The sequence below is a fragment of the Solea solea genome, chromosome 2 (assembly GCF_958295425.1).
Source record: "Solea solea chromosome 2, fSolSol10.1, whole genome shotgun sequence".
NCBI classification, from domain to species: domain Eukaryota; kingdom Metazoa; phylum Chordata; class Actinopteri; order Pleuronectiformes; family Soleidae; genus Solea; species Solea solea.
The window spans coordinates 22,702,192-22,728,045 of record NC_081135.1 but is presented as its reverse complement, the minus strand read 5'-3'; the positions used below and the strand labels follow the sequence as shown (position 1 = coordinate 22,728,045).

At 39.9% G+C, this 25,854-nt stretch overlaps 1 protein-coding gene across 4 annotated transcripts in view; it reads right to left on the bottom strand.

The window, feature by feature from the left end:
* The window catches only part of myo3b (myosin IIIB), a 60,264-nt gene that overhangs the window by 27,338 nt on the left and 7,072 nt on the right, over positions 1–25,854 (bottom strand). For all 4 annotated transcript variants that reach the window (XM_058622988.1, XM_058622985.1, XM_058622990.1 and 1 more), the window contains 20 exons: positions 25,101–25,235; positions 23,086–23,190; positions 22,498–22,597; positions 21,435–21,511; positions 20,549–20,694; positions 16,075–16,140; positions 13,480–13,635; positions 11,138–11,222; positions 10,919–11,035; positions 10,386–10,490; positions 10,032–10,115; positions 9,734–9,936; positions 9,554–9,652; positions 9,355–9,469; positions 9,139–9,265; positions 8,153–8,363; positions 7,180–7,327; positions 5,957–6,110; positions 5,712–5,800; positions 4,888–5,017 (listed from right to left, as the gene is read on the bottom strand). In XM_058622988.1, coding sequence (XP_058478971.1) covers positions 4,888–5,017; positions 5,712–5,800; positions 5,957–6,110; positions 7,180–7,327; positions 8,153–8,363; positions 9,139–9,265; positions 9,355–9,469; positions 9,554–9,652; positions 9,734–9,936; positions 10,032–10,115; positions 10,386–10,490; positions 10,919–11,035; positions 11,138–11,222; positions 13,480–13,635; positions 16,075–16,140; positions 20,549–20,694; positions 21,435–21,511; positions 22,498–22,597; positions 23,086–23,190; positions 25,101–25,235 — 2,452 coding nt within the window. The remainder of the gene's footprint in view (positions 1–4,887; positions 5,018–5,711; positions 5,801–5,956; positions 6,111–7,179; positions 7,328–8,152; positions 8,364–9,138; positions 9,266–9,354; positions 9,470–9,553; positions 9,653–9,733; positions 9,937–10,031; positions 10,116–10,385; positions 10,491–10,918; positions 11,036–11,137; positions 11,223–13,479; positions 13,636–16,074; positions 16,141–20,548; positions 20,695–21,434; positions 21,512–22,497; positions 22,598–23,085; positions 23,191–25,100; positions 25,236–25,854) is intronic.

Genomic DNA, 25,854 nt, shown 5'->3' with positions numbered 1-25,854 from the left:
TGCTTATTTATATTCATCTACTCATTTCACTTCACATTTAGCAATAAACTACATGCTAAGTATGAAAAAAATGTGCTCTTGCATATTAGTTGGTAATGTACTTGACAAAGTGACCACAGGTTAAAAATTAGAACTTACACATAAGATAGTAGAAAGTGTTAAATGCATTAACATGGAACGATGATCAGCTTATTGCTCTATATAAACATGTGTGCGAGTAGGCATTATTTTTAGGATCGTGAGACAGATTTTTATAACCTCAATCAGCCCTTCGGCACGATTTATACAAAAAAAATACATAGGAAAAAGTATGATCTTTAAGAACAGGAGTCGTTAAACTGTGTCGGGTATTTTAGCAGCACACAGGCAGGGAGGGCCCAGTTCCAATTAGCCCAGAGTAAAGCTGGATGGATTAATTGGAGTGGGTCTTGTGCAAATGAAGTGCGCGCTCTCCTTTCCCCATTAGTGCTGCTGGGCCAGATCATCTGAGCACATTTGTCATGATGAATTAGCAGCTGCGAGTGGAACGGGCCCGTGGAGTGTCACTGTGCTTTCACGCCTCTCACTTCCATGACACCATCAAGGGAAGATGAAGGGGCTGCGCCACGATGAGAGAAACTATGACAGTTGTACCTAAGCCTTGCAAATGGACACTCACTGCTTTCTTCGTGTATCCCTTGGCGTGTCGTTTTAATTCTGTCTTCTGGCGGGTTTCATATCCCCTCCTGACTACATGATTAGAGCATGGGTTAATAGTCAGCATCCTCAAAGATTTATGCCTCCAGAGACATGAAACCAAGGGAACACCTGTGATGTCCAGCCACAAAGAAAACCTTCTAATTTAGATACAGTGGGGAACTTGTCTAATTATGTGGATACAAATTATTCAAACACAGAGACAGGAAAGAAAAAGGAAGATTTATACATCGACAGTGGATTTAGTTAAAGAAAAAGTAGCATGTGTTTTTTTCTCTGCTAGTGGCAGTGCCTTCAAATACTGAAAACAAATCGAGAGAGAAGTTTGAATGTAAGTGGTTAATGACTAAAAGTGAGGAGCAGGTGAGGGGCACATTTTCCATCAGGTCATTCGGGCTTGAGAAACAGGCGGCGGAGCAGCATCCCACTGATCATATCTGCTTTACGCGTGTTGCTCTTGGCATTGACTTGCAGAGCAAACAATAGAGAGGCAGCGTGGTGTGTGTGTGTGTGTGTGTGTGTGTGCAAAGAGAAAAAGCCTTCCTTGGCATCTGCGCGTTCACTTTGAAAATTAAGCCCAGCAAGAATCCTGTAGGAAAAAAAAAAAGCTAAAAAGCTCAAGCTGGCAGTTGTATTGGAGTTCTATTGACAAGAATAGTCAATGTGCTTGGGATTAAAAAGCAATCCCACGTTCAATATGACACCTCCCTGCATGCTTTTATGAGTGCCAGTGTGTGCCTTGTACTTCAGAAGCTGTGGATCGAGCTGTCGACGCAGGGGACAATCAAAGTTGTAAGGGAGTGCAGCCATCGCGAGCTGAGTGAGCAGAGGCTTGCTGGATATCCCTGCCGCTCTCCCGCTCTCTTTTTGAAAACATGTGATCTAGAAACTCAACTCAGCAACCAAGCAAATGAGATTAAAGCACCCATAACCCCCCACCACCATCCATAACCACCACCGTTTATGCCTAGAGATGGCTCTGGGGGCTGTTGATTTAAATGCCATCTACAACTGTCAGAGCAGATCAATCATAAAAAGCATGGTGTAATTGGCTTTTAGTGACACAACACAGTGTTGCATTTATCAAAGGATGTTGTACCATGTGGTACCATGTGACTTAAGAGAAGCGACTTCTCACTATTGATGTGCGGGGCCATCGAAAATCTCACTGCTGACTCAAAAAGATTCTCCAATACCATGATTTTGGGGGGAAAATGAAGAAAAGTATTACTTGAGTGAGTGTCTAACACAGAGAGTGTGTGGAAGTCTGGGTAAGGACTGTGGCGTCTGTCCACTGGGATGAAAAAAGGCTTCTACTCTGAGAGAACAAAGAGTTGAAAGTGTCATATCGCTGGAAGAAGCCTGTCATTTTGACACGGGAGCATCTCCTAACTTGAAGGAGATGGAGGGAGACGCAGAGGATTGAAGAACTGTGGCTTCGAGTGAGGATGTTAAGCCAATATGCAAGTTGTCTGATACACATGATGAACTTCAACTTCTTGACCCACAGATTTCTTAAAAGGCATTTGTATCATCGTATCGTCACACTTATAATGTTATAAAGCATAAACATCAATAAAAGATTCTGAAGATTAGAGAATTTGTGCCAGAAATCTTGATACTCGTCCAAAAATGTTATCCTTCCTTTAGTCGAGTAATAGCAGTGTGATATATGATTCATTAAATTGCATTCTGTATAAAAAGGGTGAATCTACAAAGGAAATTATTAACACTATAAAACAAAGCTATAGAATGGAAATACTCAAGGAAATACCTGCGTTTAGTATTGAGGAAATTAATACTTTCCACCAGTGTGCAAATACAAATACAGTCAACCTTCTATTAATCACCAGTTTGAAATATTCAGTTTCCTGAAAAAAAGTGTGGGAGTTACACAACATGTAATATAAAGTGATATAAATCCATATGCAAGACAAATGCTAGACATATACATTTACACTCCTCTATCGGAGAACTTTAATGTTTCATATCACTCCATTTTCAACATATGCTCTGACAAAGGATTTGCAGCCTTGAGGTGCAACGTGTATGTGCAGATGTGCTCGGCTACACTCGACAGGGCCAGAGGCTGCAGACACGCGCACACACACACACTTACACACACACTCACAGAGACGCATACTAAGACCACAGGCTGCTCAGGCCCTGGTTGGCCCAACAGAACCCAGCCAATTCAAACACTGTGATCCCCTGCTCTAAAAAAGGGCCCTGGCTCTGAGGAATTTGTCCATGCAAATACATCCCATTTCCTCTGACAAAACACCACCACATGTCCAAGCCTCAAGGACCCACATTCTGCACAGCTGAAGTGGCTGCTCTATTCACCACCTGGGAGCTTTTTACTTTCTGGGCCATTCCAAGATTCCTACTGTTTTCCAAACATGAACTGCACTGACACTCAAACACTCACATTCCCAATGTCGTGTGTGGAAAATAAGGCTGGTAGAGGGTCTTGTCATGAAACATTACATACATGTGGAATGTGCACCTGTTTTAAACTTGAAACCAAATATAAAAACAAAGGAAACTGATCTCATATCGTAGTGGAATTGACTATTACTGCAAGCAATAACATTAAAATTCCCTGCCTTTGTGTGTGGAGTTCAACACACGAGAGCCACTATTTTACTTCCATCACTGTGTCAGGCTGCAGTGCAGGTCCATGAGGGTGTCCCCTAGTGGTGACACTGAGGACAAGTGTGAAACCACCCTCGTGGAAAACAGATTTCCATCAGATCCTGCAGATAATGCTAATTTCACAGATAACACTGAATCTATAATGTGAAGTAAAATGCAAATTTAATCCCCCACATATTTTCCCCTGGAGAATAGATCTGTGATTTCCTTATGTTATACTCTATCTCAGAGTAAACAGTGCTCCATCTTTTCCAGAATGATAAGCTGGAGCTGAGTGTTTCATCCCATTTATCTAATGACATATCTGCAGTTTGCTAAAAACGGAACTTCCAACTCCACAGAAGTAACAGAGACAGACACACAGACTCGCTCTCACTGAACATGCGAGGGCGTCTATACACTGACTGTAGAGCTTTGCTAAAGCTTTTAAGGACATAAAGGTTAAAAAAAAAAAAAAAACTGCACAACACAGTCACAGTTTATTTCTCTGACAAATCATCACATTAAATCCATCCATGAGTCTGACTGGCAGTACGGACAGGAGTGCAGAGGAACAAAAGCAAATAAAGAGGCTTTTAGACCAAACTGATGCCGTGTCAACAGCAGTAAACACTGCAGCACGTCTTTGTTTCTATTCTGCGCCTCTGTGCGCTGACATTAAGTGTTCATTGTATTTGTTTTTATAACGTGTTCTCCTCTGAAGCCGTTAATTGCTGAAAGACGAGGTTGAAGGCTCCCTTGTGCACAACATGCAATTGAAGTTTACAGACACATCATACAGATTTCCAGTGGAGTCTAAGCTAAGTTGCCTTTTGTGAATTGAAGCTCGGGAGTGAACGCAGGCATTTACAGGTCCCTAAAAAGGAAGTGAATCACATAATGTGGCTTAGCTGAAATAAAAAAAGGAAGTGGGAATCTGATAACTTAACACGTCTATTAGCATTTCAGCTAAGTCAAGTGACCAAGAGGCCTCTGCTGCAGCTAATGACGAGCACATTATTACCTTCATTTAACGAACAGAAAAGAGGTGGGAAGAGTTGCTTTTGTGTCCTCTAAATACTGATTCTTCATCCCCCGGGTATTTAGAAACCTTATCATAAAAATATCCTACTGCACCCACAATCTGTAGATAGCATTCAGCAGTGGGAAACCAAGAGGGACAGCTTAGTGAAAATAAAAACAGTGCAGAGAGCTGAGCCTCTCAAGAGATAATGGAGAATGCAGATTTATCCAAGCGCGGCACACAGAGGCTTGAAATGAAGAGGGACCAGGAGGAGCCTGGGAGCGTCTTTATGAAACCCACTTACCTGAACGTCTGAGCGGAAAGCAGGAGACACCAGCTCAATTCAATCCGACCCCGGCATTGTTAACAATGAAAAGTTTCCATTTCTATTGTTGATTAATGCGCCTGTTCGAGTCAGCGCTCGAGATGTTCTAAAGTGCAATATGCATATACAGAACATACATGATATGTTCATGTATATTTAGACATTTGAAGAAAATGTGTTTTTATTGATGCCTGTAGAATTGTACCTGTTTTAGTTAAGGGGCTGGAAAACAGCTGCTGAAGAAGCTTGTTCTCTGACGTTCTCAGCACCACGACAATGTCCGCGGGTAGAGTGTCTCGGTTTTTCTCCAAAAATCCGTTCACGCTGTACATTACCTGTTGAGTACACAAACAATTCACATTAATACTTGAATGCATCACACATGGGAAATATGACTGATTAGTTTTTATGTGTTCCTATGTGTCGACATATACCATTGTGAAGATTGTGCTCAAAAATGATATTAAATAAGTATATTACTATGGCTATTAAATAATAAAAAATTACATTTTCAAAGGAGATATGTCTAAGGAGTAAAAGTGACAATCTCAGGTTCTTGAACAACATTCATGCTGGTTCACTGTCACTATATGACTTTATCAGACACTTGACTGGAACAGATTTTTATGCATCACATCTGTGCTTTTATTGCGGCTGTACGACAAGTACAAGACATTTTGACAAAGACCAAAATAACATCTATATTATATATTTATATATTCAGTCAAAATTAATGAGAAATAGAAGTGTTGAAATAATTATGTGAGCAAATTTGAATTTTACATAGGTTCACAATTGCTATTAAAAATGTAGCAGTTTAAAACTCTCAATGTGTACAATCACACAGTCCATCTAAATGCAGTTATCTAGATGTTTTCCAATTTAATGAACTATAAAGAAATAAGGTGATTTTTTTTTTTTTTTTTTTTACCTGACCCTGGTGACCCCAAATGCCATTTGTTGACAGAATGTTTCAACTCATTTTAATAAACAATAAACAAGTCAAGAGATTAATTGTCAGAGTAATACCTTTCCTGCATAATGCTGAATTCCAAAACAAAGCTCCACACGTTTTGGTATCCAGAAATACTTGTAGCGCAGATTGTCCTCAAACTTATCTGTAAAGTGGTAAAGAAAAGAAGAAAACAATTTTTACAAGGATTGATAAAATAAAAACGCTTACTCAGCATTGTGTGAACTAATTTGACAATGTTTGGATGTAACCAACATTTGTTTATATACTGAGTGTCGTGCAGGTGTAGTTCCAACCGTACCCACTAATGTTTTGTCAGTTGCCTGAGGGAAGCGGCTCTCCTCGTCCAGCAGGGACAACAGTCCCATGGGCTTCTGCAGGAACATGTCCAGGATGGGCCTGTTGTCCTCGTACTCCACCAGGCTGGCATCCACTCCCTCGCTCTGATACTCCATCTAAATAAAACCAGCAAATGTAGAACAATCTAGTTGATGATCTCTTTCTAAATGACCCAATTAAACAATCTGGGATAAATATGACTTCAGCATGTGTGGAGACAAGAAGTTTCACATCAACAAAAACAAACAGTGGCTGTGTGTGTGTGTGTGTGTGTGTGTGTGGCTGTAGTTTACAGCGTAATAGGGTCTTTTACTGAATGCATAAAACAGAGAAGCTCTGAACCAACAAATAGAGTCACTTAATTATTCATAATTAATTTCAAATTGCAAATAACCCATGGTCACATCGTATTATTGCATCTATTTAATTCCAGATCAAAAAGTTGTTTTAAATATATATTTTACTCATAAAGTGGAACCAATGGATGTAAACCATCCTCATGTTTAAGTCATCATCTTAGAAGAAGCAGTTTCTGTATACACTGAGAGAACCGCTTATTTTTTTTTATAAACTAAAAGTGCTTCACTACTGAGCACAAGCACTTTATCAGGAGCAGCTCATTCTTCTTAACTAGCTCGTAACCTTTCCAGCTTGAAGCTGCTTGAAGCTGCTTGAAGCTGTAATTAATGAGTAAAGGACCAAATGTTGCTTCCACTAACAGTTCTGGTCCCGTAGCGTGGTGGAAACTGTTCATAAATGAGCAGTTTTAACACTAAGTGAAATAACGCCTCAATAAGTGATTTTGTTTGTATTTCTGTTGCATATTCTTCTTGTTGTTCAAAGCACCACATTCTTTTTCCTTCCAGAATAAATTATTTATATATTTATATAGAAATTATGACTAAATGTTTTTGGATTAAATAGAATTAATTTCCATCAAGCAAAATAAAGATTACTTGCAACGTTATTAAATCAAATTTGATGGTGCACAAAAGTATATAAGATCCTTTACACAGAATAGTTCCATATTGAGACTTCCCTGACACAAAAACATAATAATAACTAAAATATAGTGTGGCTCAATAAAGTTTGTTTTGCTTGAATTATACATTTTAATGTCACTTTAAGCATGATGAATTAGTATTAACATACCGTTATTAACATCTTTGTGGATGTAAGACTCACCTGTTCAAGAGCAAATATGTGCTGGTTGAAGTAAAACTGTATCTGCTCGTTTGCGATGTTGATGCACAGTTGTTCAAACGAGTTCTTTTTAAAATTTTCAAATCCAAAGATGTCCAGGATTCCCACATTCATGCCACTCTCGGCAGAACTTCAAAAGAGAAAAAGGAGGACAAACAAACTCAATTCTTCCACGTAACGGAACAAGCAAATCCCCAGCAGCCACATTCATTGATAAAACTTTAATGACAATCCAAGTTCAACCCAAATTCACAGTCTAGTCAGGACAGTCTTGTTTCACGAGAAACTATAAACACAGGCTTTGGAAAAAGTCTGAGCTTCTCAAAAGGTTTTATTTCAGCCTCTGTTGATAAACCTTAATATTTATTTCAGTCTCTGATGATTTAACCTGAAGACATTTTTAATGTCTGCACAATCAATACAAATTCCTAAACACTCTGCATTTTATATTAACTGCTCAAAGCTGCTAATTTCCATCATCAGTCACCAACCACTGCATGTAGAGGTCACCTTTAGCCAGAGCTGCCAGGTTATTAATGGCAATAAGGAAATGGCAAAGACTGACTGGAACTCGGGCCTTTGTACATTTCAGAGAGGACTCCTTGACAGTCAATGCCCATATTTATGAAGGAATTCTTTTGGATCAATGAGCAGCCTCTGTGCAGTCTCTCTGAAGTCTTTTTAATCATCCCAACATTATTTTCTCTGCACGCAACTCAGTATCAAAAATTTATTAAAACTTTTCTCTTTTTTTTTGCTCTCCTTTTGCTTGTCTTGTGCTCGCCCATTGATATTCTGCTCTGCAGGTTTGCATCTACCTCTGCAGACTTCCATAAAGGTCACCAGAGCCTTGCAGAAACTCTGCCTGATGGCTTAAGACAAAGAAGAAGAAGAGGGAAAAGAGAGCAGCTGTGGGGACGTCCGCGCTCATGATCATCAACTGGCACACACTCACCAGATATTCATGTCGGGCTGCAGTAAGGAATTGATGCGGTTAACGATCCAGCTGAACAGGCGTCCGTACAAGGCCTTAGACATGGCGTCTCGGACGTCGGCGGCTTTGTCTACAGTGTTGGTGCGGATGATGGTTTCACCTCTGGTGACCACACACTGAGAGGTCAGCGCCTCCTGGAGCTCCTCAGGGCCAATGCTGAGGAGAGATGCAGCTGAAAACACGGAAGGGAGAGTGAATCAGTGTGACGAGATCGTCTGCTTTAATCATTAACACAGAAATCAGCTCATTTTACTGTAAATCTCTTTGCTTCTTTACATTTTACAGGACATTTGATCAATAGTGTGGTCATAGAAAATTGCAGCTGTTTTAAATTAACTGATTATATTCTCCATTTTTGACTGTTTTATATATCTATATTGTGTCTTGGTCAGGTCTCCCTTGTAAACACTTGTGTATCGTTCTATCTCAAGGGATTTTATGGCTAAATAAAGGTAGATATATCAAATTTAAATCAAATTCACCTAAGTGGAAAGGGATTCTGTGTTTTGGATTAATTATTGATTCATCTGCACACAAACAGATGTTCCTGATGTTCTTACAGTACTGTACAGTCCATACACTCCACCACAGGCTTACAATCCATAATAAAACATGTATCACAAGAGAAGAGTACACTATTATACAATATTAAAAGCATTCAACCACATGTCTCTCCATACATCTCACCTTAACTAAAAAGATAAAATATATCACAAAATGATTCCCTTCTTAAAACGCCCCAAAAAATCACCCACCCAGTAAAAATATTACGAAAGAGCACGGTCTGTAAATCACCATACATGGAAAAATAAGGCATTAAACTTTTTTTAATCTCACATAAATCATGCAACAATCACTTTCCTCTTCAGGGAGAACATTAAATCTACTTGTTTCAATGGCTACAATAAGATTACTGATGAAAACTGCGACACACAGCATTATCTCACCATTCTCTAAGGCCTCGGCGTTTGGTACTTCACTCTTATCTGTCTGGTGTTGAGATGTAATGGCAGCAAATTCAATATCGCCTGTGTTCAAAATGGCCGAGAGAATCCTGTAAACAGAGTTGACTTCCTAAAAAAGAAAGAGAAATGATCATAGGAAATCAATGGATCTGTGACCAAAAGCAGTCGTACGGTATAATTTCATGAGTATTTAAATACCTCTTCAGTGAAGCCAATGTTTCGGAAGCACTCCTGAATCGCCTCAAACTGTTCCTTGTACAGTTTGCTGGAGACAATGTCTTGCATCACTTTGCAGTGCTGACTGTCAATGTACCTGCACATCCAGATCATGACTCAATAAATAATAATAATAAAAAAATGATGGAAGGATTGTGCTGACCATGTCAAAGTCACTAACCTGGGAGGTGTCCTGTCTGGAAGCCTGTACGTCCTCAGCTTATTTTGGTGGTAAAGCCCAGCATATATATAATAAAATATGTGGAAGTTTTTCTCTCCGCTGGGAGAAAAAAAGCAAACAACACAGTCAGAAGTGTGACAAATGTAAACTCAACAAGACCGAGAATGAGCTCTAACATACACGGCCTGTTTGATGACCCTTGATTTCTCCAGCAGATACTCTGATATCTTGGCCCCAATGACCGCTCCAGTTGGCGTGAACTTCATCTCCAGGTATTTACCGAAGCGACTGGAGTTATCATTGATCGCCGTGCAGGCGTTTCCGAAGGCCTCGACAAGGGGGTTCACCTGCAAGATCTTCTCACGCAACGTCCGGTTGTTCGCCTGAAAACACAAACAAGAAGAATGAGAGGTAACTGCGATAACCAGCACTAGCATTAACACATTTAACAGTGAGAGTAAGAAGCACTCTGCTTTACCTTTCCCAAGAAGGTTAGATGTTGAACAATCAAATGAGCGCTCTCTGTTTTTCCAGCACCGCTCTCACCGCTGATTATGATACACTAAAGCCAAAGGAAATCAGTCAAGTCACAAAAAACATGAAGCAAGGAACATTCATGTTATCGTTCAAACAGTTTTCCGTTATTTTAAACATGCAAAAATGTTGCTAAAGTCTACACAAGAGACCTGACTAATCAACTACAAAGTCACTTTAACCTCCACAGAGGAAAGAATCCAAAAAAATTTAAAGACATCCCTCTCAAACATCTAAAACATATATTTTTCCTGTTTCTGAAAACTTTCTGCCATCTAATAGTTTTTCAGCTGAATACCTGGTCTTTGCAGAATGTCACCATGCCTTGGTAGGCGGCATCTGCCGTAGCAAAGATGTGTGGAGGGTTGTCGCTTCGCTTCACGCCATGGTAGAGCTTCGAAAACTAAGAGAACATGCAAAGATGTGAGGTTCATCGTCTTTGATAATCAATACGAGACAAAGATTTTAAAATTATGATTTTATGTGGTTTTCAGTTCCAAACCCAAACATTTACTACGTTTTCTTTGCAACAGGAACAGTTACAAAAATGCAGATCCAGTAAAAATCAACTGCAATATCAAGATGTTATACATTACATATACAGTATATTACATTAGTTGGTTAAAGCATCTTTAAAATCTTGGACTAAACTGTCTTTGTATTATTTGTATACATAATACATTAACAATACACCATATTATGTGCACACACACACACACACACACACACACACTTACTACAGCAGGACCTGTGTCGTGACCTATGAGCGATCATTAATCATTTTCATTGTGACTTGGGAAAACACTCCAGGGAACATTTGTGGGGGCAAACCTTTGGAGAGTATATGCTGAGATTCTGGAAGGGGTTGAGCGCAATGAGGATGTCACCAACGTAAGTGTACACTTGGAGGTCATCATACCTCTTTTGGAGATGGCTGATTATTGTCTCCTGCAGAAGACAACAGATTTATATATTTATATACATATAGCATCAAGAACATTGTACCCTGGGTCGATCAATGCATGATGAGAAAAGCACGTTAAATTTTACCTCATCTAAGAACTCCAGGTTTACCAGATCATCATCGGGACAGCTCTCTATTATGAGGGTTTTACGAGTATTGATCCTCTCTCGCCTGTATGAAGCCAAGGACATGATAATGCCTCAGAAAGCTGTAAAGTGACCACCAATTGAGAAACAGTGGTTTGAGCGGCTGGAAGTATGACACAATCATTTCAAAGGTTTGCTTGAAGCCCTTAAAGCCGCCCCCATGGGACACATCTCCCATTATCACAGGCTGTGATTGCACTTCATCTGTGTTTTGACCTATCACTCTACAATGAGCCCCAGTGGGCAGAGGTTAACACCGAGCCATCTGGCTCCATATGGGACTGTAGAAAAGCCCAAGAGACGTCACAGAGTGTGTGTGAAAGGAAACAGAGGTCTGTGTCTCCAGTTGCTTTCTGCTTTACATGTATATGACTGTAGTGTATGCAATGACAGTGTGGGAGGATCTGTGGGCAGTGTGGGAACATCCAGTTTAGCCAAATAAAACAAATAAACACACAACAATGATATTTACACTGTAATGTGATTAATAACATTTGTATTTTGTTTTTTTAAAATGTAACTGATTTTGGTCAAGTGTGAGGTGAGATTATTCATTCATCAACAACAGTTTTCAATGCAATTTAAACACAAATTGCATTGAACAACATGATAAACAACAAGATGATATGTTAATAGGCAAAAGTCGACAAAATCTGACTGAAGTCTAAAGTATCCTTCTTCACTCTTCATCCTTGACTGCATAAATTTGACTTGAGCTTTTTGTTGCTTTTATTGTTTTATTGTCTACGGGTGGAGGTGATTTTAATTTATAAATGATTTAACATTTTATTTTAAAAGGCTTGAGCTTGTTTGTTTGTTTTTGTTCTGCTTGGTCGATGCATGCTGAGTATTTGGCTTTGTTTTGCATTTAGAATTGTAGGTCATTGTTTTGTGATAAATTGTCACAAATTAAATTTAAAAAAAAATAAAAGTACAGTATTTGGCATCAGGAATTAGATATACATATTTGCATTGTGAGCAGAGTAACTGAATCTATTTAAGAGGCTATTTAACACAGATTTGTGTTGTGCCATGACATTTTTGGCTTTTGGTGTGGATCAAAAACGTTTGAAGACCACTGAAGTGATGAATAACAACAGCCCTTTTTTTTCATTTAATGATGACAACCGCTTCAAAAGTATATGAAGACCTTTGGTTATGTCTCAGTCTCCAAAACATCAAAAATATCAAATTCAAAAGACATATCCATATTCTATGATAATAAATAAGAAATTATTTTAGAAGAATCACAATATTCATGCTTCAGGTCAGGAAGTATTTCCTCCTCTGCTATTGTATTCATTCAGTATTCTGAATATGATGGAAATACTCAATATGTGTTCCCTATGAAGTGAACATCACCACTGTGTCCCTTCAGACGTCGACTTGAGACCTGTGGCCTATACCTCTCTCCGGCTTTTGAAGTCAGTCATGTTATTCCACCTATGGCAAGTTCTCTATGTCTTTATTCCTATCTGGAGTCATTGAGTGCTGATCTGTGGCATGAGAGACTAAACCGGGCGAGAGCAGTTCTCACCCTACATGCTCCTAATCCCATTATCCACTTTCACTATGGACAGGAATTTGGGATCAGGCTCAGGCAACGACTCTGCACACTCTCGGGAGTAAACAGAGCTGGCACCACATCAAGACTCTTAGTCAAGGGCAGGTTCAGCAAACTCCTTTATAATGAAGATTAAAAACATAGTCAAAGTCAGTATTTTTTCTGGGAAATAACAGAGACACTTACTGTGCTGATAGTCACTGACAAAAGAATCTATCTATCTATCTATCTATCTATACAAAAACAAATATATGACGCAAGCAAAGGTGACTGTGAAAGTTAAACTAAAAGAGAAAATGAATCTGGGAAACATTATTTATCTCTTCTATCACTGGTCTAATCAGACTGGTGGGAAAGTGCTTTGTACCCAGGATTCTCCATCAGATGTTTGCCACATCCACTGGCTTTAACAGCATTTATTAATCTAAGGTTAGTCAGTACAATCACTCCTTCCGAATTAGTCACACTCCCCTAACTTCTCTTTAATCACATACTGTAATGTCCATTACTGGCTCGTCTCTGTGCTCCCTGAGTGTAAAAAGATGAGACCCTGCCCCCTACTGGACAAGAAAGACACTAACACTCAGTGAGAGGCTATCTGAAATAACAGACAGCACACTAATGACAGCACACAATTTAGGCAATGAGCTTTGCCACCACGACATATTATTTACTATTAAAGAGTGTATTCGTAAAGGTTACATTTTAGGACACTTACTTGGTTTTGGTTTTGCAGCCCATGTCCTGCTGTTCCTGGATGAGAGCAGCTAACTGCTGACGGAGTGCCACGTCTTTGCCATGGGCCTGCTTCATGAAGGGATGCTCCAGGAGGTGGGTCACAGATGGACGGGCCTCAAAATCCTTGATCAGACACCTTTACAGACACAAAAATGTCACTCTGTTACTTCATCTCCACACCAAGAGCTTCGTTCATGATCATTTACTCGACACTGGACATTAACAGCTGACTGTGCCGTCACCTGAACATTTTATAACAGCTGATCAGTTTGGATCAGCCCTGAAGACAGACAGACACCAGCAGGGAGCTGCTCCTCGCAAAGTGTTTTAAAGTCTGTCACTAATCTGTTGCTCTCTGTCTGAGAACCACATGGTCTCTATCACCATGTCCCCCCCCCCGCCCCCGAGTCCAAACAAGCCCTGCCATCCTATCTGTGATGTGCAGTGTTTGCCAAAAGGTGATGTCACTCTGCGATACGGGCTGCCGGCGACACATCAGCATCACTTTGGCTCTGACACAAAAGCCTCTCACAATATTGACAAAACCACACAATGAAAACACATACAACACGTCCTTATCAGGAGGCAAAAAGTGACATAAGAAAACATGCATATGCAACAACGATATATATACACTTCATTTGTTCAGTTAAAGACTTGTGTGAGTGTGTGTGTGTGTGTGTGTGTGTGAGTGAGTGCTACAACCCCAAACACTGCAGGCAGAGGTAAGATAGGAGAAAAATACCAATCTAATTACAACCACCTAATCTACACTGAAATTCTGTTTCTTTTATCAGTTTGTTCAGCTCTGAAAGTTAATTCCATGAATTCATTAGCGCCAGGACATTAACCAGAGGTTGCTGCTATTAGCAGGGCTGTGCTGCCTGGGATGTTGCACGGCAGGCCACTTTGTCACAGAAGTCAGCCCTTTGGATGCACAAGTGTAGACTCTTGGTGATGGATTTATTATCCTGAAAATCCCCACGCCAGTGTCTCCTAACACACACACACACACACGCAGGCCTGACAGGGCTGAAAAGGCTTCAGAAACAGCCTGCAAACCATGATAACATTGTCCAGCCTCCCCATATTGAACTCTGGTGGGCTTTATTTGGGGAGATTAATTCTGATATGATATCACACAATCCATTAACCAAGATTACAGCGCTGCAGTGAAATAGTAGGCAATGAAAACCATTGCAATAACACTGTAAAGGTATAAAACATCACAACAGTGTAGTGTGTTTGCTGGTTTAAAGAGTAATATGCCTCAACTCTGTTCTGATCAATCAATAACTCAAGTAACACAACAGCTGGTTTGTTTTGTGTGTCTGTGTGTGTTTTGTTTTGTTTTAATTACTCCATTTCACTGCAAAGCTCCAGCATAAATGTGGGACAGAAACAATGACCGCACAAATAATTCTTCAAATAATTCTCCAGGCAAATTGAATTTTATTTTCTCATTATGGTTCAGCCTCACACACCTCTACATAGTAGATATTGAGGTTGTATATTCCGAGCAACCATTACAAGCCGCCCCGTGACATTATTAGCTTTGCACAGTAAAGGAAATGAGAAGTTATCTGAGCCTCAGATGGAGCTGATAACTCAGGTGAATTAGTTTGTTCCTCTGTGGCAGATTTACACAAATGAAAGTCAATGAATGGAAAGACAAGAGGGATGATATAATCTGGCAATAAAATATCAATTTCAAGTCTCTCCATGTTTACATGCACTTACCTGCCTCCAGATAACATGTTCGAGCTAATGTTTAGCCATACCTGTCACAGTCCGCTCTTGCCTGGAGTACGTTTTATCATTTCTGAGCAAATTTTACACAGACTGTTCTTTCTTTCATTTATTCGGACACAAAAAAGTTGAATTTATGATTTAATACATGTTGAATAACATGCATTACATTTTAGCTGCAAAGCTAAATCCTTGTATCCATCCCAGAACTATACCACACCATTTCCTCATCTGCTTTTAACCTTTTATTATTTTATTACAGTAAACTGTTCAAAATCAACTCAGTTTTGCCAAATGTTATCGTTGTATATGAAAGAAAAGGTTACCATGGGGTCCAAATGTTATGGTTGTATATGAAAGAAAAGGTTACCATGGGGTCAAAATCTGAGTCTGCCTCAGTTTTTGGAAATAGATCCCAGTCTTTTACATTTTTGAGAACTCACTGCTTTTGAACAGCTTTTTTTTTTTAAAGAATTTACTTTTACCGACTTAAAGATCAAACACATTTTCATCAGTTACAACATTTGACATCTTACATTGCCTATACCTGTTTGTCTTTATGCCGTGTGTGTGTGTGTGTGTGTGTGTGTGTGTGTGTAAACAGTACACACACACACACACACACACACACACACAAATACTGTAGAATTCATATACGAAGAGAAACACTGAACACAATAAGCATCTTTACACAGAAAGGTTTGCAAATATCAGATCTGGCCTTTGAGGTTTAACACAATTAACCAATTTTTTCAGCCTATCTTGAACAAAGTCTTAACACAGAAGATGTAAAATGACTGACAATTTGAAGTTTTGGGACACTTACTGGCTGATGAAATGACAGAAGCTCCTGCACCACTGTTCTGGGTTTCGTAGTGTGGGGGAGGGATTCCTGAAATAAAATGACAACATGCTAATAAATCAGTGTAATGTGTAAAAAAAAACAAAAAACTGTGACTTTATTAAATCATGATCACATGCTCAGCGCTACAAATTAAAGCCTTTGAGGTTGTCTCCTGAGTTTCAGCTGACAAATGATCACAGGCAGGAAGTGAATGACCGTCAGACTCCCGAGAGAGTTTCTGGTCTGAGGATGAGCTGGTCCTGGTCCAGGTCTCTGGCAGCCACAGAAAAAGTGACTAATGATAACAGCTCCTCCACTGTCTGGCAACAAGCATCTGTCATTGGGAGTCAAAAGTTATGGGAGCTAGTTATACCTCTGTCAGCAGCATTTACGGAGGCCATCTATAATGAGGCTACGACTTTTCAAGTGCACATGATGACAGGAGGCAGGTCTGTATGAGGAGGGAACCAAGGCTGGACAGGCCTCAGTACAGTCATCTTAACGGGGAGCTGACAGCTGGAGGCTCAGCCTTTTGTCACTGTCAAATAAAAAATTGTCACACTTGGTCGAGATATTTATTATCCACAGTAATTTGTTCACGTGTGTTGTTTCGCAAGAGTCTGACAAATAGAATATGGATTCTTTAGATATGAACTGTAGATGCAGCTACACATTAAATGCCAGTACATTTAATGTCTCTTCTTTCCAAGTAGAGGAGGAGGGTTGACAGGGTACAAAATCTGTCATGTTACGCAGCTCTAAGTTCGTCGAGTCTTTGATAAGAATTCAGGCAGGCAATCCTTCGCAAAGTGCAGATCAAGAGCCTGAAGACATGTTCTTTCCTTGATGTTCTACCATACTGCTTATAAATTACAGAGCCAATACAGCAACACTGCTGATAACACTGTCAAGTGTGCTCATTGTGCTAAGCTAATTCAGGGAATGTTGTTTTTTCTTTCGCTATTTGTAAGAGCGCTGGCTCACATTGTTGGCTTAATTGAATCTAGATCGAGGCAGCACTCATGCTGTCAGATGTTCTTCAGAGTGGATAGAGGCGACTGAATTTATAATTCCACTTTCTCTCTTTGAAACTAGAGCTGTAAATGTTTTGAATCATCACGTAAACAAGACATGAAACTGAAGTTATCCGTTTCTTTTCACATAAAGGTTATTAAAATTCCAAAACAAATCGGCAGCAATTGTTGTAGCAACTTGTTCTAGCAAAGGTAAAAACCGCACTAGAGATTAATGTACATATGCTGTAAATCTTACAGAAGGTTACTGATGCAAATAGGAAGTGTTCCAGTGAAACCTGAGCAGAATATACTTTCACAAATGTCTTTTTTTTTTACTCAGTAGAGGGCACTGGTTTCTTATAGCAGAAGCACAGTGGCCTTTAGACAAGCTTAACAGAGAATGAGTGTGAGGGCCCAAAATAAAGACTTACTTAACTCAATGGATCACTCGCTTAAAATTTCAACTCATCCATCACCAGAGCTGCAGCACTGGCACTTCCTTGAGCATAGATGCATGAAGACGCAGAACTACAGTCACATTTATCTTGTCTGTAGCAGCTACATCACCAAATGCTGCAGCCCCGAAACACTACACAGCCAAGTTAAATAACTGTGTTAAAGAAGGAGACATTGGGGTAAATGTTAGAGGTCAAAAAATGTCCAACATTTTGGGACTTTTATGGACCAAGCAACTAATCAAATGATGGAGTAAATAGAAAACAGATAAATCGATGAATGATGAAAATATTAGTTAGTTCAAGGCTCCATGAAGCCATGTTGGTCCATCGAATCCAATGAATGCACTGAATTGAGGTTGAAAAATTGGGAATTTGGAAATTTTCCTGACCTGTCAAATTGTACATCAAAGGTCAATGTCAATATCTCATTAACTTGGATGATAAGATGGATCAACACAGAATTGTGTACAGAAATTCATGGTCCACAGAGGATGAATCCTGGGGTCTGGAACTATATGGGCATGTGCCCCCTTGACTGTTAAAAACTACATATCCAACGGTTTTCATGGCTTATTCCACGCTGGTCTGGGTTCTTCTCATTGAGCCTCATGATTTGATTAGCCTTCATTGCCCCGACAAGCCATCGTTTATTTCTATCTCACTCGTTCTTCGTCTTGGCTTTGACACACGGGAGTTCGATTAAATATGTGGCTTATATAGACAGGGATCAAGGTGAATAAATACAACCTTGGACCTCTTTGCCACATGTCTCTAACCTTTACAAAGCATTGTACACACACTTTGCTTTAATGTTACATGGTCATTTCAGGGCTGTGCAGAGTAAAGAACACTGGTTCAAACTATTAACCTTTGTGCATATTAAATATCACACCATCTTTGTCTTGAGTCGCTGTAATTAATTTTGCAGTTGATGATTTTACAACTTTACCCTCTGATATGCTCCATTACCTCCATTTGTGATCACCATGGACATCATATACCTGTCAAACACACTGTAACACATTCAATTAATTTGAATCATAACAAAGGCAGCTAATTCCTAAAACCCTTTCATTCGCCTCAAAAAGACACGACAGCAGAAGGTGCAAAAATGACGGGAATGATCTACCTGAGCTTTAATCACATGCATGGATCGACGGTACGTCACATCTCATCAAGTATCAGATTTTTCTGAAGCATAAACAGACCACGCACCAAGGTCACCCTAATTCATGGAGCTCATCAGCGTTCCCTCTGACAGATATCACAGCTCCTCTTATCATTTATAGCCTGCTGGGACAAGAATCGTCCCCACCTGTGCACGGCCATGCACTTTGAGATGACAGTGTGGTGAAAGCACTGAGTGTGTTTGTTAAGAATCATCTTCTCCTTTGACAAATGCCACAGTCCCGGACAACAATTAAATAGTACAACAACAAAGGGCTGATGATGATGTAATACTAAAACATAAGTTAATCTATATGATCAACCACAGCTGCGGATATTTTCCCCATATTTAAGTGTTTCAGAGAAGAAGAAGAACACAAGATTAACAACACAGCAATGAAACCTTTAGCCTGGAAACACGTTGCTGTATGCAACTGTAAAACATCAGAATAATGACAATGGTCATTGCATGTTTTAGTGCTTATATGGATTCAATAAAACACGTACTACCCAAGGACAATACATCGAGAATGGCTGCCCTGGTTTGTGACGTATTAAATTGAAAAATCTAGTTCTAAATGCAGAACTTTGCAATCATCAAAAACCCCGGCAAGATGAATCTCTTTGATTTAATCATGAATCACTCTCTCACCACCCCTAAAGACCCAAAGGTGAAATACATTTTCATACTTAGAATGTAATTCATACAGGAGTCATCATTTACGCCACATTTCCTCAGGATTTTGCCTGGCTCGCCGCAGTGATGGAAAAATATATTTGAGATAAACGACATGTTAACAGAATCATTTCATGGTCCAACACGTTTACTGAGATTTATATCGCGACTGTGAAACCTTTAAGGTCCCGATTCTCACCAAAAGGGCAAAATATCTATTTTGAGTGGGAAAGAGATGGAGGAATGACAGTGGAAGATATATGTTCAATTCTATTAACATCCCAGTCAACTCCAAAGTCAAAGATTTTTACAAATCTGCAGTGATAAAATTGGATTAGACATCTTAATATGACTGCTGTTTGATGAGGAAACATGCATGACAGGACCCTAATCACATCCAGGTTGCTTTTAAAAAAAAACCAAACATCCCAAACACACAGCTCCTAAAAAGGTGCCACATTCAGAACATCTACCTGCACTCTCCTGATTTACCCAGGTATCCTGCTTTCAGACATCCCTTCACTCTTTCATAATTATTAAAAAGATTTTGTTAAATTTGATGAAAAGCTGCTTTAGCGCTCTTAATTCCCGCCACATGTGCTGTCCCCTGTCCCTCCCCTGGCTTGGCAGGGAGGAGATAACATTGTGGTGGGGAGGAGATGACAGCTTCATCTCAGTGTGAATGGAGCTAATCACCAATGCAAATTGCAATCAGAAGGGCATATCTCTACCTAACTGAGAGATAATTGCATGATTGTGCCTGATAACAAAAGGTCAACCGCGTGTAGCCACCAAGCTCGCACATGATTATCCAGACGCACACCGTCTCCAGCAGTGAATATTTTTACAGACTAAATCACAAATGAGTGCGTTGTGGAGGTAGGCCAGTACAATATTGAAAAATGAATATTATTCACCAGACGCTGCCTTTCATATGTAATGGTAACAAGAAAAAAGGATCTGAAATTTTTAAATTTCAAATTTGCCAGAAAGCTACAGTCATTACTCCAGTTATCACCTCTACTGTCAAATCCAGTTTGTCGATGTCCTCCTCACACAAGGGGGAGGCAGGATTTTGAGTGTCCTTGTGTGAGTGCTGCCTCCAGCTGTGTGCTGGGAGCGCCCTCTAGTGGACTCACCGCGGGATTTTGAAGAGGGCTTTCACTGGATGCATCTCAGCCAGGGGGGGGTCTCCGTCTGCCAGCTCGATGGCTGTGATGCCGAGTGACCACACATCACAGCGGGCGTCGTACGAGTAGTCATACTGCTGTTCACAGGCTATGACCTGGAAAACATGACACCACAGTGACATCTGAGCATCTTATTTAGACTTAGTCAGTGAGTTTTTTTTATCTCAGAGCACACATTAGTGAATCTGCCAGTGGGGAGAGATTAATTCACCTTTTTACCTGCAGAGCATGAGAATTCATCTAAACATTATTTCAAATTGCCCCAAAGTAGGCACTTTATCATGATAGCCTGAAAGAAATTTATGTTAAAACGCATCATAAAGCTGGGTGTTCCTCCGCTCACCTCCATAATGTCAAAAAAAATCTGGCAGAGTTACAGACAGCTATATTCATGGATTATTTAAACACTGACAGGTTGGTCAGTTCAGCAGCTGCTGGTACGAACTTCTCCTTTCCACAGTCAATAATTATAACAGACACTACATTTTACTGCTGAGTTTATTCTAATTACCCATGAGGTCTCTCCCGACCAACCCAATCATTGCAACCTCACTTCTGCCAAAGAGTAAGCCGAGGGGGCCATGTACTCCCGGCTATTAACCTTGAGGCGACCTCAAGAGCTGTGCCTCTGGACGGGAATACACAATGACATAGGGGAGAGCGACACAGAAATAACTGCTCTGTCCCTCTCTCTCTTCTTCTCTTTTTGTGTGACATTAAAACAGACTGTGTTCATTTAAAATATTTCCTTAGGCTGTGAAGCATGTGCCATTTTACTGCTGCATTATTAGACATGTAGATGTGTGTGAACTGAAGCATTTAAATAGACTCTGACCTCCGGTGCCATCCAAAACGGAGTCCCGACTGAAGTGTTTCTACGCAACCGTGCACTGGTCAGTTGAGCTGAAACACCTAGGGGGAAAAAATTATAATGATAACAATTACATTAATTCACTTTCAATAATAATTAAGATTTAAAAATATCATTGTGGGCGTCCTTGGTATAAAAACTGAATTTATAACAGAGATTTAAATGTTTAAATTAATCAATAAATCCTGGCATATTTAGCATGGCAGCCTGCCAAGCAGCAATAACAATGTGCTATAATCATTTCAAATTATGTAGGGCAGATTTTTATCAGCTGGAGTCCACTTCATCTCCACGACACAGAGGACGTAAACTTGCCCGGGGGCGACTCGAAAGTCATTTACCATAACAGTTTTCTTTTAATATGCAAAGGATCCAATAATGCAATTTAAATGAGCAATAATAGCCTTGGGTTAAAGCGGCAGTGCACAGAATAACTCGAATCACCGCCTCACCTCCTTGTGTAACTTCACCAGCCAGTCAAGTTGGAGGAAATATGATCTCAGCACCTGACTAATGATGATGAACATGATGATGTCACCTTGAAGATGATTTGTGACTGGATGTGCATCGTCATCACTTCATCATTTTGTCACATTTTACAAATGTGGAAACCTTTTGGCTCATATATATTTATTTTTTTTGTCACTTTGGCTGTTTTGTTAAGGGCTTCGTGACCTTGAGTGTTGACCTCCAAAACCTAAACTGTTTATGCCTGAGAGAACGTTGATGAACATACATGTGGAACCGCCTTCAGGGTGTTCCTGAGAGCAACCCAAAACACAACATCTCCAGCACAGTGAGTGCAGCACTACATTAATGATTTGTCCTTTGCTTTTGTTCCCATCCACAAACAATTTGCACTTGATGCTTCCCATAAATCAGTCAAACACACAAAAATGAGTCATTTATCGAACAATGCACCTCAGCAAAAACAATAAAGCCGAGAGACAATTATCAGACGTTGATGCATTTGTCTCTTTGTAGAAATCCACAAAGTGGCTAAATTGCCTCTTTCAAAAACAATTACCAAAGTCGACCATTTTGACTCCTCCCTCAGACGTCACGAGAATGTTGTTGCCTTTGACATCACGATGGATAATCTGGTTGTTGTGCAGATGTTGCAGGCCCTTTTAATAAGAGAACAGAAAACAAAGTGGTCACCATGAATCACAATCACATTATTAGCCATTTATTATTAGAATACGGTGTTTAAAAGGTTAAGTGGTCCCACAGCTGTGTATAAGGGTTAACGACTTTAATTGTAAGAGCACAGATCGTAATAAACAGAAGACTCCTCCGGACGTGCGTCAGGGAACTATGGTGTACCAAAGAGGATGGAGTTATTTGTTTGCGTAGTAATCTTCCACTTCAAAACACATATTCTGGCTGTTGTAGAAACAAGACCCTTGCCTAAAGTACATATGAAAGGCTTACTGTACACATATGTGCTGAATATTACATTTATGCAAATAAACTCTCCTAAATGTTACACACTAGAAGAAGAGACAGTCGTTGCCATCCTTCCCCTGAAGAAAATAAATTCTCTGTGTGCTCGCTCAGTGTTTGCATCCCACCTCCTGCCTGACATTAGTAGCTTTGTGCCAGGCCATCTTACCAAGAGGGCGCTGTATAAGATGTATGAGATAACAGGCTCCTGCAGACGCTGTCCTCGCATGAGCAGGCCTTTGATGAGTTCTGTGACAGAGCCGCCGTTGCACAGCTGGGAGGGAGACAGAGAAACTCCAGTGACTCGTCCATCTTTCACACCACTCTAGATTATGAATCATGGGCAGAGCTTGCCCCCACACACACACACACGTATGAGGAAGCAATGCAGCATCACACTGGCAGCATGAGAACAACATTAGTGTGGATGAGCTGCTGTGACAAACTAATGCATATTTCAGTGTGACATATTTTAAAAATGTTTCACTTAAGAAAGTTTTTTTAGGTTTTTCATCTTCAACATATTTTTCAACATTATAACATTGTTTGTTTTTCATTAAGGATAAATAGCAAAAAAAAACATACATACATATGTTTATTCATATGCTTATTTCAGATACAACATGCTTTTGCTGGAGATTCTACATGCTATTCAACAAAACAAACAAAACAAAAACACTATTGTGTACTGTTGACATTTTTAAGCACTTGTCTTCAGATTAGCAGATATACTCTATGTCAGAAAATATCTTCAACCTTTTCCATAGTATGGACAATGAATGCAAACAAGATTCATTGTGGTTAGCATGTTGTGTAGCTATGCTAACCACAATGACACTGAAAATGTTAGCTTTATGGTGGTAACATTAGTTTCCTTGTCTGTGAAGGTTCTAAGTCATCCAGGTGATAGTTGTCTCAAGGAATTAGCTGTAGGTAACTGGACTTGTTTGAGCTAAGTTGAAACTGAAGTTCAATTTATGTAAATCAAATTGCCTACAAGTAACTCCTGAAGATTAGTTTCCTTGGTTTTGGTTAATCTGGGAAAACTCTCGTAGCTCTTTGTTCAAAGTCTGCTCCTGCAAAATATCTGTTAAAAGGCCTAGTTAGCCATTATACTTCACTCTACACCTCTATTTCAACATAAAAGAGGGCACATTATGCCTTAATATGAACACACATAAGTGGTAGGGGCAAGGGGTGAGTTGGGATTGAGTCAAAGTCTCCTTACCGAAGCTTTAAAGAAATAGTAGTCACTTTGGTGCTTAACCCTTTAACACCTAAGCCTCAAAATGTCTATTCTGGATTTTTTTATTTTAACCATAAAAGGGACAGGAAATTATCCTGTGAGCAAGTGCTTTTGCCCAATTTTCAGGAATAGCTTTCAATAACTGGCAGTTGTTTACAATTTACTGCATGTTAAAACATATTTAAAATAAGTCTTTGTCCCAATGTCCAAAAACAGGACAAAAAGTGTAAACTACTTATGCACACGCGTTAATACAACTGTTATTCTCTGGTGACAAAGACTCTGGTTCACCGGCTTCGTTTGATTTTTTTTTATTCACAAACTGTCGCGTAATCATGGTAATGCAAAGTGCACTTGTGCAAATGTTTCGTCTGCGATACGCTCAGTGTGAAAGAGTTAAGTGCTAAAAACAAAGGCAACTAGACTTCTGTGAGGTTCTTGAAGACGTTTCAGAAACCAGAAGTGAAGACGCCATGTGGATAAGAGGCGAAATGTCTTCAAGAACCTCACAGAAGTCCAGCTCCATGCCTTCGTTTTTTAACACTTAAGACTACCATGACCTGGATGACTGAGAACCTTCACAGACATTTGGTAAATGTGCTTAATTGCATTCTTGTTGTGAGTAAAGGTCTGTACATACTCCACAACAACAAGAGGAATTTATTCTCGCTCCCTGGGTTATTTTCTTGCAGCTTCTTCTCGACATATCATCTTGGGAACTTTTTTCTTGTGTGGTGGCACAAGAAAACTTTTTAGCTTTGCTTCTAACAAAAGGTAGGAAATGTGTGTTTTGTGTGTGTGACTGTGTGTAATATCCAATTGTCACATTGCTTAACAAAGCTATGAGCACTAGCTCCTAGTTTGAAAGCCATAAAAAAGGCTTTCCTTTAGTGGGTAGCGTGTGTGATGCAGACGCTGCCTCATTATGAAGAGCTCACCTCCAGTACCAGCCACAGCTGTCCGCCTGACACATTGTCTGACTTGTAGAACATGCCATAAAACTTCACCACGTTAGGATGGTTGGACAGAGTTCTCAAAATGTTGTATTCTGCCTCAATCTCCTCGTCCACATCCTTTAAACAACAGCAGAAAAACAAGCATGAAGAGATGCAGCTGAACGAAACCAATAAAGTAACATGTAACACAAATATTTCAGGGTAACTATAATTAAAATCCTAAAGGTAGGATTATAAACTCAAGAGTAACAAGAGGAAGGGGAGGGAGTGAGTATTTAACTATCTCTGGAAGCACTTTCGTATCAAAGTAAATCTCAGAGGGATGTAAGAGCAACAGACAGAGAGGCAGAATTTCTCTTCCTGGAAGTCTGAGTGATAGCGTCAGCAGTCTAATCAAGGAGAGGGATGGGAGAGGAGGCAGCTTCATCTTCATGGGCATCAGGGGAGCGTCATGGTGGATAGCACAGCTGGGACGGGGATTGTTCCTCTGACACAAGCACAGGCCTGTCTGAGACCAACTGTCACAAGCACGATGCACTGAAAATGCAGAGTCTATATCGTCCTTATCGCACAGACAAATTAACAGATATACGGGGAGAATGCGGCCACTTCAAAGAGCTACACTTTCCGGAAAAGGGTGTGTTAGACAGAACATGACAGGATATAAATGAAAAGGGGAGACACTGATATACATCACTGAAGCAAGAACAACTGCATCAAGATGGAGAGGAGGGAA